The following is a 17780-nucleotide window of genomic DNA, read 5'->3' as shown; positions in this document are numbered from 1 at the left end:
TTCTAATCACTGTGCCACTATAACTCCTGCCATATGAATTAACAATTGTCTTGCTTAGCAACAGAAATTTTGGGTTAAATTGTCAAAGGCTAGTTGTGCTGTGCCATTTTTCCATGCAGGCTATATCCCAAAGAATAAAAGAGAAGAGCAAACACCTTGCTTGGTAAGGTTAAAGATTAATCTAATTTAGCCACCGTCTCCCAAGGCTAATATATCAGGGAAACCTCCTTTGTCTTATGCCATTATTATTGCCTTATTCTTCTTCCATAAACAGATTTTTTTTTTTGCTTTCACGCTGCAGCAAAACTTCTGCCAATGAACAGTCAATATTGATTTTTAATACGCCACACGTCCCAACATTGGTTTTAAGCCTGCCAAGCATTTGTGCCCACTCCTCATTCTAAATATGTTTAAATATAAATTGATATGAATTTGATTTATACACAGCAAATCTAGATAAATAGATCTGTAGGCGTTAGTACTTAAAAATTGCCTCTTTGTCTATTTCATATTCCATATATACATGCATTATAGATATCTGTGTCTCTTGCATTAGTAGATACATGACATAGAGATAGGAGTTGGGGGAGAGAGAGAATTGAGAGATGGAGGTATTATGAAAGAGAGAAGATAGAGGTAGATAGGTAGATAGGTAGGTAGATAGATAGATAGATAGATAGATAGATAGATAGATAGATGAATGAGAGAGAGATTAGAGATAGATAGATATGATAGATGATTATAGAGATAGAAGATAGATAGATAGATAGATAATAGATTAGAGAGATATTAGAGATATATAGAGATAGATGATAGATTAGAGAGAGAGATTAGAGAGAGGGAGATTAGAGATAGATGGATAATAGGCAGATAATAGATAGATTAGAGAGGGATTAGAGAAATGATTAGAGATGATAGATAGATAGATAGATAGATAGATAGATAGATATAGATATGATTATAGAGATAGATTGATAGATTGATATAGATTAGAAAGATTATAGATATAGATAAGAGAGATAGATATGATAGATGATTATAGAGATAGATAGATAGATAGATAGATAGATAGATAGATAGATAGATAGATAGATAGATAGATAGATAGATTAGACAGAGGTTAGAAATATATAGAGATAGATATTTAGAGATAGATGATAGATTATTATAGAGATAGATAATAGATTAGAGAGAGAGATTAGAGAGAGAGAGATAATAGATAGATAGATAATAGATTAGAGAGAGGTTAGAAATAGAGTTTAGAGAGATGGATTAGAGATGATAGCTAGATAGCTAGATAGCTAGATGACAGATAGATAGATAGATAGATAGATAGATAGATAGATAGATAATAGATAATAAATGGTTATCAAGATAGATAGATAGATAGATAGATAGATAGATAGATAGATAGATAATAGATAATAAATGGTTATCAAGATAGATAGATAGATAGATAGATAGATAGATAGATAGATAGATAGATATGGATGGATGGATGGATGATAGGTAAAGAGAGAGAGAGAGAGAGATGCATGGACTTCAAATCTCACAATTCCCCAGGCAGCCATGCTCTCTGAGAATATCTAGGGGAAAATACTATACAGGTAGTCCTCAACTTACAAAAGTTCAGTTAGTGACTTACAACCGTTTTCCAGACATAGGATGGTTGCAGTATCCCCATGGTCAGGTGAATAAAATTCGGATATTTGACAACTCATTCACCTTTATGATGGTCCCAATGCCCCAGGGTCACGTGATCCCTTCTGGCGACTCTCTGATGAACCAAGTCAAAGGGGAAGACAGATCCACTCAGCAACCATGCCATTAACTTAAACAAATGCCATGATTCACTTCACAATTGTGCCACAAATGGTCGTATAAGGAGGCAATATTCACTTAACAGATGTCTCACTTAGCAACAGAAATGTTGGGCATCAACTTCTCCTTCTGGAGGCATCCAAAATCTGAAATGAATCGGTTCCATTGTCAATGAAATTTGATGTTCTTTTTAAAAAATGTTTCAAGAAAAAGCGGTGCAATTCTACTGGTTTGGACTGGAACTATAGAACCGGTTGTTATGATTCTGCCAGAGAACCAGCAAATCGTGCCCTTGGCTGGCCCAGATCCTCCCCTCCCTGCCCAATCAGTCCTTGTCACGCATGCCCAACATTGCTGACTGCGTTCTCTCCCACCCAGTCACTCCTTAAGATATTTCTTTTTCTCCCTTCCCAACGATCAGCTGTTCTGATGATCAGCTGTGCCAGGATCCCCCTCGCTGTCTTATTGCTTCACCCAGGAGGCTTCCCTAAGACCCAGGAGGCAAAAAGGGGCGCTAGGGAGGTGCTGAGAAGAAGAAGAAGAAGAAGAAGAAGAAGAAGAAGAAGAAGAAGAAGAAGAAGAAGAAGAAGAAGAAGAAGAAGAAGAAGAAGAAGAAGAAGAAGAAGAAGAAGAGGAGAGGAGGAGGAGGAGGAGGAGGAGGGAGGAGGAGGAGGAGGAGGAGGAGGAGGAGGAGGAGGAGGAGGAGGAGGGGAGGAGGAGGAGGAGGAGGAGGAGGAGGAGGAGGAGGAGGAGGAGGAGGAGGAGGAGGAGGAGGAGGAGGAGGAGAAGAAGAAGAAGAGGAGGAGGAGGAGGAGGAGGAGGAGGAGGAGGAGGAGGAGGAGGAGGAGGAGGAGGAGGAGGAGGAGGAGAAGAAGAAGAAGAAGAAGAAGAAGAAGAAGAAGAAGAAGAAGAAGAAGAAGAAGAAGAAGAAGAAGAAGAAGAAGAAGAAGAAGAAGAAGAAGAAGAAGAAGCTGCCATGCACACTCTGTCACATGGCCATGTCCACCAAGCCATGCCCACAGAACCAGTTGTTAAAAAATGTGGATCCCACCCCTGTCCAGAACATGTAGCTAAAGGGAAAAACAAGATTCATCTCTTCTGGATGTCTGATGTTACAAACTTTGAGAATCTGTGTTTAATTTGTTTCCCTTCATGTTGGGAAACCGTAGGGACTTTTGCCAAAAGATTTATATATATAAATCCCTAAGCCTGTTTATGATAACTACCAGATGACTTTGTAAAACCAGGGACTTCTGCTATCTTAATCATGAAAAAAAAAAAAACATTGCATCTCCCACCAGCCTGGGAATTGTTTTAACTTCCAAGTACATGACCGAAAGTTGTTAAACGTTTCAAAAGTAGGCTCTTGCGTGAATCATATCTGACATATACTTGGAAAACTTCCTTAGGAAAAGAGAAAGAAACATTGCCTGGTGGCCTCCGAGGGCTGCTTCGTGGGGCTGTGAAAAGGACAATTCGTAAAGCAATTTTGCAGAAGCCAAGAACTGTAGCCGAAAAGGTTGACATGGCCTTTGGTTCTGGAAAGTGTGAATGGGGCTACTTGTCCCACATCAATGGGATGTGAGAATAACCTTGGGACACAGAAGCCACTCCTAGACAACAACGGGAAAGATTGAGGGCAGAAGAAGAAGGGGACGACAGAGAAGGAGGGGGCTGGATGGAGTCCCTGAAGCAGTCGGCATGAGCTTAAATGGACTCTGGAGGATGGTAGAGGACAGGGAGGCCTGGAGGAATGTTGTCCATGGGGTCACGATGGGTTGGACCCCACTTCACAACTACCACCAACAAACAAGATGAGATATCTTGCTGGATTTGGGTCTGGCTAGTCTAGAGAAAAGAAGGATTAGGAGTGACATGATAGCCCTCCTCCAGTATTTGAGGGGCTGCCACAAAGAGGAGGGGATCAACCGATTTGCCAAAGCACCATAAGGCAAGATAAGAAACAACGGATGTAAAACTAAGCAAGGAGAGAAGCAACCTGGAATCAAGGAGAAGCTTCCTTGAGTTTTAACCAGTGGAACTGCTGGCCACCAGAAGTTGTGGGTGCTCCATGACTGGATGTTTCTTTAGACTAGACTAGACTAAACTAGAGTAGATTAGACTAAACTAGACTAGACTAGACTGGAATAGAGTAGAGTCGAGTCGAGTCGAGTCGAGTCGAGTAAAATAGAATAGAATAGAATAGAATAGAATAGAATAGAATAGAATAGAATAGAATAGAATAGAATAGAATAGAATAAGGAAAAGACTAGACTAGACTAGACTAGACTAGACTAGACTAGACTAGACTAGAATAGAATAGAATAGAATAGAATAGAATAGAATAAGGAATGGAATAAGGAATGGAATAGAATATAGAAAAGGACTAGACTAGACTAGACTAGAATAGACTAGACTAGAATAGAATAGAATAGAATAGAATAGAATAGAATAGAATAGAATAGAATAGAATAAGGAATGGAATAAGGAACGGAATAAGGAATGGAATAAGGAATGGAATAGAATATAGAAAAGGACTAGACTAGACTAGACTAGACTAGACTAGACTAGACTAGACTAGAATAGAATAGAATAGAATAGAATAGAATAGAATAGAATAGAATAGAATAGAATAAGGAATGGAATAAGGAATGGAATAAGGAATGGAATAGAATATAGAAAAGGACTAGAATAGAATAGAATAGAATAGAATAGAATAGAATAGAATAGAATAGAATAGAATAGAATAGAATAGAATTCTTTATTGGCCAAGTGTGATTGGACACACAAGGAATTTGTCTTGGTGCAAATGCTCTCAGTGTACATAAAAAGAAAAGATACATTCATCAAGAGTCAAGAATCATCAGGTACAACACTTAAGAAGAGAATAGACAGCCACCTGTCTGAAAGGGTATAAGATCTGCTGCTTAAATAACAGGTTGGACTAGAAGACCTCCGAGGTCCCTTCCAGCTCTCTTCTGATTGACTGATTGATCTCAGCCCGCCGAAGGGGCTGAGAAAGCATCTCAGAAGGGACTCTCCATAGTTCTCTGGAGAGTAAAGGCAAGGGTGGGAAGAAGGATCTTGAGCCTTGCAAGATTGATCCCAGCCCTTCCAGCTGGTCAAAGTCAATGCCGATCAAGATTGATGGCAGCTCTTCCAGGTGGTCAAGATTGTCAGTCCTTTGAGGTGCTCAATATTGATGTCAACTCTAAGTGATGGTCAGAATTGATGCCAGCATTCGAGGTGGTCAAGATTGATGCCAGCAAGGCTTTCCAAAAATGTTCAAAAACATATCTCCAAAATGTTGGAAGTGCAAAGGTGTATCAGGCACATTCTTTCACATGTGGTGGTCTTGCAATGTTGCAAAAAAAATATTGGAGACTAATATTCAAACATGGGTAGAACAAATGGTGGGAGCATGTATTCCATTTAAGCCGGAATTTTTTCTCCTAGGAATAATACCAGAAGGATATAGGAAGGATTTAATTTATCTAATCGTACATGTGTTGATGGTGGCTAGAATAATATATGCACAATACTGGAAGAAGGAAAGCGCGCCGCCAGAAACAGAGATAATAAGGAAAATTATGACCTGTGCAGAATTGGACAGGAATTAAAAAACAAGGGAGAATCGGAGTAACTATGAAACGTGGAATAAATTCTATCAGTGGCCGCATAGAAGAAGACAAAGTCAGAACATAAGTACGTATGATGATCAGAATAATTAGTAAACAAGGTATCGAACAAGAGGATTGTAAATGGTGAAGTAACATTTATATATGTATAACAATTGTAACTCCAGAACGGCTGCATCGTGTTGTATTCTTATAATTAAAATTAAATTTAAAAAGAAAAAGATTGATGCCAGCTCTTCAAGATGTTGAAGATGGATGCCAGCAGGTGATCAAGATTGTCAGTCCTTTGAGGTGCTCAAGATTGATGTCAGCTCTTGGAGATGGTCAAGGTTGATGCCAGCATTTGAGGTGCTCAAAATTGATGCCAGCCTTTTGAGGTGGTCAATATTGATCCCAGCTCTTCCAGATGGCCATCATTAATGCCAGTTCTTCAAGATTGATGCCAGCCCTTCCATTTCCACCCAACACCTGAGGTCATTTTCCTAAGAACTGGCTCGAAACAGATCTAGTTTGCATAACAATGTTTTATCACACTAGATTACAGGCATCTCCCTCCCGTCAAATAGAATAGAATTTTTATTGGGCAAGTGTGATTGGACAGACAAGGAATTTGTCTTTGGTGCATATGCTATCAAATGTACATGAGAAAAAATAAATTTCATTCATCAAGAATCACAAGGTGCAACACTTAGTGATAGTCGCAGGTTACTAATAAGCAATCAAATCATACTAGGAAACAAATAAAACACTATAAATTGTAAAGGTACAAGAAACATGGTTATAGTCGTAAGTGGGAAGAGATGGGTAATAGGAAGGATGAGAAGAATAATCGTAATGCAGACTTAGTAAATAAGTTCACAGTGTTGTGGGAATGAGGTTTTTAGCGGAGTGATGGCTTTCAGGAAAAAACTGTCCTTGTGTCTAGTTGTTCTGGTGTGCGGGGCTCTATAGCGTCGTTTTGAGGGAAGGAGTTGAAACAGTTTGTGTCTGGGGTGTGAGGTGTCTGTAAATATTTTCACAGCCCTCTTTTTGACTCGTGCAGCATACAGGTCCTCAACTGAAGGCAGGTAAAAAAAATTTCTGCAGTCGTAATTATCCTCTGAAGTCTGTGTCTGTCTTGATGGGTTGCAGAACCAAACCAGACAGTTATAGAGGTGCAGACTCAGACTCAATCTCTGTAGAACTGGATCAGCAGCTCCTTGGGCAGTTTGAGCTTTCTGATTTGGCCCAGAATGAACATTTATATTTATATTAAATTCTTGCGCTTTTGTGATGGCATTTTTGATGTCCATTTTATAAAACCAACATTTTTATCTCCATCTAACATCGAATGGATATTTTATAAATGGAAATAAAATCGGAGTAAACTCCTCTGTTTCACAAAACAAAGAATTGCACACTTTAGAGGCAGAAGTGTGATCTTCCCAATTCAGAGAAATAGTTCCGATTATGGTTTCTTAAGCATCGTGTGGAGTTCTGGAACAGTTTTATTGGCATACGGAAAAAGAAAACAACTTCCGGCAAAAGGTCTCCAGACTTCATCAACGCAAACCAAACGCAAAGACAACCAGAGAAAGGCAAGAGAAATGCTCTGCCTGTCACTTAACTTCTCCCGGCCCACACACAATTGTTTACGTGAGCGAGAGTAATAGTCCTTGTCAGCAACCTTTTTCCATTAAATTAAAAATCCCATCAACTAAAAGACTAATGCCCTCTTATTCTGTAAATTAAAAAAAAAAAAAGCTACAGCATGGCTATTAAGAGATGGGCCTGAGCTTCAGAAGAATTGGACAGAGAAAACCCGTTTCCATTTCCATTCCACAGTGAAATGAATAAAAGCATGTGCCCTACAACGTGGAAAGTTGCGTGCCTGTAAATTCCAGGTGGGACTAGGAAGGAAGGTGGAGAGATGTTTGGGGTTTAACGGCTCTTGTTGGACAACAACAACTTAATCAGGTTGGACCTTCCAGGTTCTTAACGTTGTCTTAGCCACCGGCCAAACTGCAGAAATGCTTTGGAAGATGGGGTTTTCTACCCTCTCCACGTCTAATATTGTAACCTTACTTCCATTATACAGAATGCAGAACAGAATAACTGTGATGACCCAGGGTGGGATAAAAAATAAACACAGTCACAAAAAAAAAACCAGGTGAAGCCCCTTTTATTCCTTCACTTTGCTTCCAAGCTCCAAATATCTTTGACTGGAGACCAAAAAAAACCCTCCCCCACAAGCAGTTACAAGAAGGAGGAGTGAGGTGCAGGGCAGGTAAAGGGGCAGGGGTGGGGAATTGTGTGCGCATGCGCAGGGGCACGGGGAGGGATGCACGCATTGCATTCTAGGTGCTGGCACGCGAGTGCATGCACGCTGGCGTGCATGCAGTTTGGGGCACAGAAGCCCCCAAAGGTTAGCCACCACTGACCTATACTGTACCTGTGCATTTTGGTTTTTCTTGCCTAGATGTAGAACTTGACTTTTTTTCATCCTTGAATTTCATTTTGTTAGATGGCGCCCTCTTGAAAAAGAACTTTTGGGACAGCCATGATCTGGAGCAGGGGTCTCCAACCTTGGCAACTTTACGACTTGTGGACTTCAGCTCCCAGAATTCCTCAGCCAGCGCATGCCAAGATTGGAGACGCCTGATCTGGAGGACTGAGAATCTCCCGCTTATCAGCATATATTCCAGTATATGTAGAGATGTGTATGTGTGCATATTTACACACACACACACACACACACACAGAGTCTTTTTTGCATAGAAAGCACCATTAATGTCAATTTAATGATAATCTCAGCAGGAAGTTAAGCAATGGCTTGTCTTCTTCTCTTGGGCTCTCTGCAGAGATGTTTCCTGACTAATGTTTCCTGATATGGACGATGCTACACTGCATCGGATGCTGCCTGTATATTTATTTCTTTCATTAAATGTATTATAGACCTCCATTCCAACAGACTCTGAGTGGCTTTTAAGAGGAGATAGAGAGAGCTGGTAATTCTCTCTGGTTTTTTTTTTTTTTACTTCTTCTGAATAGCAACAATATTCCTTTTCTTAGCTTACCTTTCCATTTTCCTTGTATGAAACTGAGCTGAGCACACCCCCTAGTAGCGAAGACATTCCTTAAAGCAGGGGTCTCCAAACTTGGCCACTTTAAGACTTGTGGACTTCAACTCCCAGAATTTCTCAGGCAGCAATTGCTGGTGGGGGGGATTCTGGGAGTTGAAGTCCACAAGTCTTAAAGTGGCCAAGGTTGGAGACCCCTGCCTTAAAGGCTTTTCCCACACTGCCCCTCCCATGGTATCTTTGAAAATCCGGTGGATTTCATTCCTTTCCAAAGCATATCTTATAGATTTGAACTTAAATTTAAATGGTGGTGGCGCAGTGGTTAGAATGCAGTACTGCATGTTACTTCTGCTGAGTGCCAGCTGCCAGCTGTCAGCAGTTCAGCACTTCGATCCTGACAGGCTCAAGGTTGACTCAGCCTTCCGTCTTTCCGAGGTTGGTAAAATGAGGACCCAGATTGTTGAAGACAAGATGTTGACTCTGTAAAACACTTAGAGAGGGCTGTAAAGCACTGTGAAGCACTATATAAATCTATTGCTATCTACATTCATTCTATCTATCTATCTATCTATCTATCTATCTATCTATCTATCTATCTATCTATCTATCTATCTATCTATCTATCTATCTATCATCTATCTATCTATCTATCTATCTATCTATCTATCTATCTATCTATCTATCTATCTATCTATCTATCTATCTATCTATCTATCTTATTTATCTATCCTGTTTCCTCAAAAATATGACCTACCCTGAAAGTAAGTCCTAGCTTGATTTTTACATGTGCACCCAATATAAGCACTACCCCCAAAATAAGCCCTAATTAAGATCAAACCCACTCCAGAGTGCAGAGGTAAAAATTAAGCTAGGGTGAGGATAGAGGGTGGTGGAGCTGCCCTACTACTTACCTTTGGACAGGTGTAGCCAGGCCTTGCACACCCCGACACCTGCCTTGCTGGCCCATTTCTTCTGGAGCTGATAAGAAAGCTCTGGATTGATCCAGAGCTCTGTTATCGGCTGCAGAGGCCTTCAAAAAAGCCTTGCTGGCCACAGAAGAAGTAGTTCCTGAAGGCTTCTGACAGTTAAAAGGCTAGGGTGACGTGCGCAAGTGAGATTAGTCAGTGGATGACATCTCCTGAAAATAAGACCTGGTGCCATTTTTGGTGACAAAAAACATATAAGACAGGGTCTTATTTGGGGGAAAACATGGTATCATCTCTCTCTCTCTCTCTCTCTCTCTCTCTAACTATCATCTACCTATCATCTCTCTCTCTCTCTCATCCATCCATCTCCCTAACTGGGAACGGTCGTAGGTTCTCTCCTTAGCCCACGACTTCCAATCCAGGAAAATCTCAGAGTTTTGGCTCATCTTAGAAGTCTGTCTTTAACTGAAGAAGTTTTTTTTTTTTTCAGGGCTAAGCAGCCTTGGCTGAAGATGAGGCTAATAAGTGATAGATGAGCTGATGTTTTCAAGACGGTATTGACCCAAAATGCCAAAGCCCAGCTAACTGCAATTAATGGCCCATTTCTCCATCCATTTTCCTCAGGGCTGTGCCCTGTATTTGCCACGCATTCGCCTCCACATGTGGGGATTTAGATTTCTGTAGCATTTAGCTTAATTGAAAAACAATTGCATGCTTCGTCATTATTGGTTTAATGGGAGGCTTCTTATATTCTTTGTCAAACAAACAAGCAAACCCCCCCCCTTCCTCTGCTTCGTTCCATACTCTCCTCCTATTCCTCCTCATCCTTTCTTTTTTCCCCTGCTCCTTCTCTTCCTTCTTCCCCCTTTTCTTTCTCTTCCTCCTTCTTCCACCTTCCTCCTTCTCCTCCTTCCCCTCCTCCTCCTCCCTCCTCCCTGTCCTTCTTCCCCTCCTCCTCTTCCTCCTTCTTCCCCTCCTTCTCCTCTTTCCTCTTCTTCTCCTCTTCCTCTTCCTTCTTCCCCCTCCTCCTCCACCCCTCCCCCTCCCCTTCCTCCTCCTCCTTTTAACGAAGATCAACCATGTCTTATCCAGAACATCTTTTACACATTTTAGGATTTTGAACAGGCAAATGGAATGATGTATTAACCAGGGGCTCCATTCTGCGCTTTTATTAGATTATTATAGCGAGAAATTCTTGGCAGATGCAAATGAATGTGTCGATGGAGGCAAAGATACAGGGAATGGCTTTGAGGAGGTTGTTTTTAACTTATGTCCAACAAATACGGTATATTTGCCGGCAAAAATGACAGATATTGAGGTCAAGTTCAGACCAACCTACCTCACAGGGTTGTTGTTGTGGTTGAAACTAGGAGGAGGAAGACGTGTTGGAGATATTCACTGCCTGGAGTTGTTTATAAAATAAAGGCAGGATACCAATGAATAAACGAATGAATAAATATCACAAGTGGTTCCCTCAAATCTTCACTTTCTTATTACTGGAGGCTTTTGACTGCTGATACATCGATTTGCAAGGGGTCTGCTCTCTTAGCAGAGGGAGAGGGTGTGGAAGTCATTTTTGTTTTAGTCTTCTTGGCAACTCAGCGCATATCTATTTCAGACACCGGCTTTGCAGGAAACGAGATGGCGACGGGCCAGAGACTAATTATATTAAAGGGCTGCACATGTAAATTATTTATGGGCTGCAGTGTTTATCCCCCAGTGTTATTAAAACCAGAGGGTCCCGTTCAACAAATAAGACTTTAGCCAGGATAGATGTGACAGCAGCTTTGAGGTTGGTCCCGCTGTTGAGGAGTTTGAAAGTTTTAATGTATGGAGAAGCCGCATGTTACTTGTGAGGAGGAGATAGTGTTTGGAGGCAGGTCGAGCAGCGCAAGATGCAGGCAGATGTGATTTGTGGGTCCATCGGTCGAGGCGCCGCCACCACAAAAAAACAGAATGAATTTGAAAAACGTCAGGGGTGCGAGAGTCTGCAATCTTGGACAGATTTTTTTTTTCTTCCAGAGTGTCCTAGCAGTGGTGGGTTTCAAAACTTTTTCCTACTGGTTCAGTGCGGTTATGCATTTTGCACACTGTGCGCATGCCAAATGCACTCTCTGTGCACGAACAGTGTTTGCCACTCACTTTCTGCAGCAAGCCCTGTGTGTAAAACAGCTGACGCGTGGCAATCGGCTGTGCTGTGCCGGGGCAGTTGGGAGGGCACAGCAGCTGATCGTCGGAACTAACAGTTCAGCCAAACCGGGCCAAACCGGTAGAATATCCCCACCGCATCCCGAGACTCAGGAAGACATATAGAGATGACCCCATGCAAAAGGTACTGGACGGGATTCGCGCTTCACACAGCGTCTGTCCGGACTCCCAGTATGAATGGGGTATAGCATCCTCCCCTCAGTGTGACTATGGCAGAGGACACACACACACGTCAAACTATGGATCACATTGTGACCGTCTGTAAGCTGAGTGCACAAACAGGTGGTCCTTACAACAGTTCGTTTAGTGACTGCTTGAAGTTACAGCAACACTGAAAAAAAGTGACTCGCGAGTTTTTCATACTTAGGATGACTGCGGCATCCCCATATCATGTGATCAAAATTTGGACCCTTGACAAATGGTTCATGTTTATGACCTCTGCAGCATCCCGGAGGGTCAGGTGATCTAAATTTTGTGTCCTTCTGACTGTCAACTCATAAAATATTTCCATGGTCTTTTTAGAGTTGCCAACAGGAAGGGAGGGGGGAGCAGTGCGGCAGCTTGCAAACCGAAAGTGCATTCCATAAATGTTTTCAAAGATAGTAACTAGGTGACTGAAGTTTCTGCCGTGCAAAATTCTAACTGGAGAGCATGATTGATGACTCTGGGCTATGGATGTGTCCCATTGGAGAATATGAATTACGATACACCCAGGGGGTGGAGGGAAAACCAGAGTCAAGGGTGACAATGTGTCTCAGAGTCGGCTACACCCAGGCAGTGCCGGCATGTTAACTCCCAATAAATCCTTTTGAAGTTTTGGAAGTTTGGTTTGAGACTCATGATTTAAATGGGACCCTGACACTGACAAGCAAAATCCATGGGGAAGCCAGATTCACTTAACAACCATATTCCTAACTTAACAACCGCTTGGGATTCACTTAGCAAACGTGGCTAAGAAAAATTGTAAAATGGGACAAAACTCAGATAACGAATTTCTCATTGAGCAACATAAATTCCAGGCTCGGTCATAAGTTGAGGACTACCTGTAGAGGGCTCCAGTATCTGACTTTTTTCCAGTAAGCGATGTTGCGCTTCAATGGTTAGACGGCCTAGTCACTGATGTTTGAGCATAGATCATTTTAGAATTTATATTTTTATTGTGTTTTTAATTTAGGCAAAACGTTTATCTCTGTTGTATGTCCTTGCATGCTGTAAAGTGGGGCATGACGGCTCAGCTGTTAAAGATGCTGAGCTTGTCAGCTGGAGAGATGACAGCCTAGGGTTGAGACCCTAGAACTGCACGACAGGGTGAGCTCCCGTTCCTCGCTCCAGCTCCTGCCCACCTAGCAGTTCGAAAGCGTGCAAATGCGAGTAGATAAATAGGTACCACTGTGATGGGAAGAGCATTCCATGTGCTTCTGGTGTATAGCCATGCTGGCCGCAGATATTGCCTTAGTACATCACTGGCTCCCTCAGCCAAGGAACTGGTCGGACATGACTAGACAGGGGAAACATTTCCCTTTTCATGTTATGCCAGGCGTCCCAGCTAGGGGTAGAACATCTGGGAGGCCCATTTTTGGCCTTCCTCAGAGTCCGGAGGCTTCCCTCAGGCCTCTGGGAAGGTGGAAATGGCCTCTCCCGTGCTCTGGAGGGTCTCTGGAAGCTGGAAACAGGCCCATTTTAGAACTTCCAATACTTCCAGTAGGGCCAGTTTTCCCCCCTCTCAGAGCCTCCGCGCAGAGCCTACATTTACCTGTATCAAAAATGGGCTACATGGAGGCTCCCGGGAGGGCCAGCCAGTCGGTTCCAATACCAGTTCGGTGAACCAGATGCAAATTTAACATCCGTTTTTTTCCGAACCGATCCGAACCAGTAGAATCCCGCCTCCCCTGGCCCCAATCTGTGGACCTTAGTGGGCTGTTAGGGATTTGCAACCGGGTCTCAGAAACCGCTGGCACTCACAGGCGCATCCTCACTTTGGCAAGCAGTGGGTGAGTGTGCATGTGTGTGCTCCATTTAAGTGAGCAGTAGACGTGGGTGCATGCCGCTTGTGCAAATGGAGGTGCACACCAGTGTGCCCGCTTGCCGGCCACTCACATGGAACCAACCCCTCCCTTCCCCCGCCCCCACCAGTCTGCAGAGCCGGAAACATTGGAGAACTCTTGTGTTAAGCTCATTCGCTAAATAGACTAAGCCTCCCTAGTGATCAGCGTCCCTTGTTGTTTTTTGGTAGCAACTGCTGAAAATCCAAGAAGAATTAAATAACAAGAAGCTGGAACTCGAACAAGCAAAGGAAGAGCATTCTCACACTCAGGCCATGCTGAAGATCCTGCAGGAACAGGTGAGTGGCGTGCAAGGTTGGTCCTTTCTGTTCGGATAAGTCTCTACAGCGATTCAAGCAGCCAAGTTTGAACCCAAGTGCACACCGAATAGAGGAGCTTCAGCAAGGTGCTACTCCGGGTAAGTTGATATTGGTCTAGGATGAGGAGAGATAACTTCAATCAAACAGGCAGTAGTGACGTTTTAGTTAAGTGATACGTAAACGATGTGTTCATTAGATAGGAACTCCTCTCCACTCCTCCACTGCCCGCCACTTCACTTCCCTCTCTCCCTTCTCCTCTCCGCTTCTCTTTCCTTCCCTCTCTTTCCTTCTCCTCTCCTCCCCTCCTCTCTCTCCTCCCCTCCTCTGCTTCCCTCTTCTTCCATCTCTTTCTCCTGTCCTCCCCTTCATTTTCCTTTCTCCTTTTCTCTTCTCTGCTTCCCTCTCCTTCCCTCTCTTTCCTTCTCCTCTCCTCTCCGCTTCGCTCTCTCCTTCTCTTCTCTGATTTCCTCTCCTTCTCTCTTTCCTTCTCCTCTCCTCCCCTCCCCCTCCACTTCCCTCTCCTTCCCTCTCTTTCCTTCTCCTCTCCTCTCCCCTCCACTTCCCTCTCTCCTTCTCCTCTCTCCTTCCCTCTCCTTCACCACTTTCCTCTCTCGTTTCCCCTCTTTCCCTCTCTTCTTCTCCTCTCCTCTCAATTTCCAGAACATCTATAGCCTATTTTCTATATTTTATATACTGTATGTGTGTGTGTGTGTTCTTAAGTTTTCACGGGTACTTACATGTATGGTATTCAGCTTTGTTCGGGTATTTTCCCACATCATCATAGTTGTGCTTTTAAAATTGTAGCAACTTTCGGCAGAATCTCATCTGCCATCATCAGGCTTCTGTATTTTAGAATAATACAGAATATGACAGAATAATACAGAATACACAATACAGAAGCCTGATGATGGCAGATGAGATTCTGCCGAAACGTTGCTACAACTTTAAAAGCACAACTACAATGACGTGGGAAAATACCCGAACAAAGAAATCTAGGCAGTTCACAAATCAAACTGCCATCTTCCTCCAGACCAGAAGTTCATTATAACTCTAAAATAAAATAAATAGCCCTCTGCCAATTAGAGAGGAACCACTGAAGCTATTTTCCACCATTTGTCAGAAACACCATGCTTTCACCCTTTGGGGTTATATGGTAGGGCCGTCAGATTCAGGATGTGGGAATAATGTCCCAGAGGGTCGAGACTCGAGACAGGATTAAAGAGCCACAGTGTCTTACTTTTTAATAAGGGCAGGGCGACAGTTGCTCCTTGTGCTGCAAATCTGTGAAGTGGATGGATGCAGCTCTTGTGTAAGCACTCCTTGTCCACGGCCATATAGTTCTGAGCCCACCTTCTCATTGTGTCCCACCTAACTCCAGTCTTCAAGGAGAACATGAAGTCCCCAAGCAAGTTCTTTTGAGGGAACTTGATGGCTTCAAGGTGGTTGAGTTCTCCAGAAACCGGCCATTGGGAGCCGAGGCAGCAACTGTGTAGACAGGAACCGAGAGTTATTGTAGCCAGAGCTGATAAAACTTGGTAATTCTATTGTCTGATTGAAGTTAATCCATTCCTGATTATTGAGAGATTAAGTAGCTGCTGAAATTAAGAAAAGGATTGGCCTCGGTAACTTGCCTTTATGAAACAGTAGTGTGCTAACAAGGGCAGAAATCTGTTTTTATCTGTTTTATTTCAGATTCTCAGAAATATGTTTTTATATATTTTTTTAAAAAAACATGTTAATGTTTTAAAAGATTTATTGGTCAGCTTTGTTGTATGCTGCCCAGATTCACTTGCTTTTGAGATGACAGTTTGATAAAATGGATAGATAGATGATAGGCAGGTAGGTAGGTACATAGATAGGTAGATAGATAGATAGATAGATAGATAGATAGATAGATAGATAGATAGATAGATATAGACAAGAAGAGTTCTCCACTCCTCTACTCGTTGCAGAATACCTTATGCCACCAGTCTCAAAATTCTAGACCTAGAAAACTAGAATTACACCGCCTTCAGTCCGACCTAAGCGTAGTACACAAAATGATCCATTGCAATGTCCATTGCAATGTCAATGAATAATTCAGCTTTAATCATAACAATACAAGAGCACATAATAGATACAAACTCAAGGTTAATCGCACCAAACTTGATGGCAGGAAATACGACTTCAGCAACAGAGTGGTCAATGTCTGGAATACTCCACCTGACTCTGTGGTTTTTTCCCCAAACCCCAAAAACTTTAGACTGTCTACTATTGACCTCACCCCTTTCCTAAGGGGTCTGTAAGGGCCGTGCGTCCCTGTCCTATTGTTTCTTTTATTTTTCTTATATGTGTCCATGTATTCATAACTATGTTTTTACTTATACCTATTATCTTGTAAGCAATTGACAAATCAAATAAAATAAAGGGATAGACAGACAGATAGAGACAACAATGTCTCTAGAATGTTTAATATTTACTGATGGATAAGTCGTTTTGTATATATGGCAACTGCAGTGAGATTATTATATCCACAAAAATGTAAGAATGCAGAAATACCCACAATGGGGCAGAGAGAATGGGGAAGACTGGCTGAGTTTGCAGAAATAGCATAATTGGTTTGTTTGCTTAAGGAGGGTGCTACAATTGCTTTTATAAAAGACTGGAGCCCTTCAAGGACTTTTATTTTTTTAAAAATTTTTTTTTGCTGAAAACGGACAAAGGGAGTTGGTGATTTTAGGATTTACCGATTAAGGGTTGTTTAGGGGAAGAAGGGGAACCATGCTATTCAGAGGTGAAAATAGCAGTCATTATACTTGTAAGTGCTCCTGCAGTTATTTTTCTGGGGTCTTTTTTCCTGTCCTTCACTTTTTTTCTTTTATTCTTCCATATCTTTTTTTTTTTTCTTTCACCCTTGGTTTGCTCTTTTTGTGTTTCTGTGGGTCGTTTCCATTCTGTGCCAAATAATAAATCTTTAATAAAATTAGGCTATTTAAGGTTGTTTAATTGAACGTTTGATCCCACAATGGAGCTCCCTCTGCCTCTATAGAATAGCCATTTTCAAACATTTGTGTCCTTGTTAAGAGAAAGCAGTTAGGAAGAAATGGAAGGGACAGAGAAGTAGCATCTAACGTAACAAGGTGTGAGTTTACTAGTCATAGAAGCAACATGATGCTATTCATTTCAACATCTCATTATACTGTATCTTTCTCGTCTTCCTTTTTTCTTGCAGACGCAAACATCTCTACCCCCACACCATGTACGCACACACATACACATACACATACACAAAAAAATCACACACACACACACACAGGGAAAGAGAGAGGGTGGGGGTAGAGAGAGAAATAGATGGATGGAATTCTGATCGTTCGGAGAAACATATTAATGAATCTACACTGTATTTTTTGTAGCTGTGAGCTGCTGGGAATCCAGCATTTTTATTTATCATTTCATACACTGAATAACTGATTTTTCTTTCTCTCCCTGCTCGGCTCAAAGCGGATTCCAATATGTGGGTGGGAGAGATAGAGCCATCAACGTGGGGATAAAATGAGAAATAAGCTTGTGACCCTTTCCTAGTTTTATATTTTATTTTTTTCTGTTCTCTGCTGAACAAAGTTACACAGTATGGTGTTACAGCCTCATTTTCTGGCTGAGATTTTAAAAAAAATCTTTCTTTGCAAGGCCCTGCAAATATTTGCTTTCTCCTCTTTTCACTGGAATAAAACATGTTTTGCGGGATAGTATTTAAAAGTGTGTTCATAGTGGCTCTGCTCGGCACATT

The 17780-nt window shown here is 42.0% G+C and overlaps 2 protein-coding genes across 2 annotated transcripts in view; one reads left to right on the top strand and one right to left on the bottom strand.

Annotated features, from left to right (window-relative positions):
* Nucleotides 1-17780, bottom strand: part of TNFSF11 (TNF superfamily member 11) — a 258185-nt gene that overhangs the window by 36613 nt on the left and 203792 nt on the right. The gene's annotated exons all lie outside the window — the stretch shown is intronic.
* Nucleotides 1-17780, top strand: part of ENOX1 (ecto-NOX disulfide-thiol exchanger 1) — a 449429-nt gene that overhangs the window by 405420 nt on the left and 26229 nt on the right. Inside the window, exon 13 of the mRNA XM_087938075.1 lies at nt 13886-13993. Within this exon, the coding sequence (XP_087794201.1) occupies nt 13886-13993 (108 nt within the window). The remainder of the gene's footprint in view (nt 1-13885; nt 13994-17780) is intronic.

Source organism: Pseudonaja textilis, chromosome 8, assembly GCF_049901715.1.
Source record: "Pseudonaja textilis isolate UNSWEBS1 chromosome 8, rPseTex1.2, whole genome shotgun sequence".
In the NCBI taxonomy this organism is placed as follows: Eukaryota; Metazoa; Chordata; class Lepidosauria; order Squamata; family Elapidae; genus Pseudonaja; species Pseudonaja textilis.
Note: the sequence above shows the minus strand (reverse complement) of the source record. Positions and strands in the feature narration are given on the sequence as shown.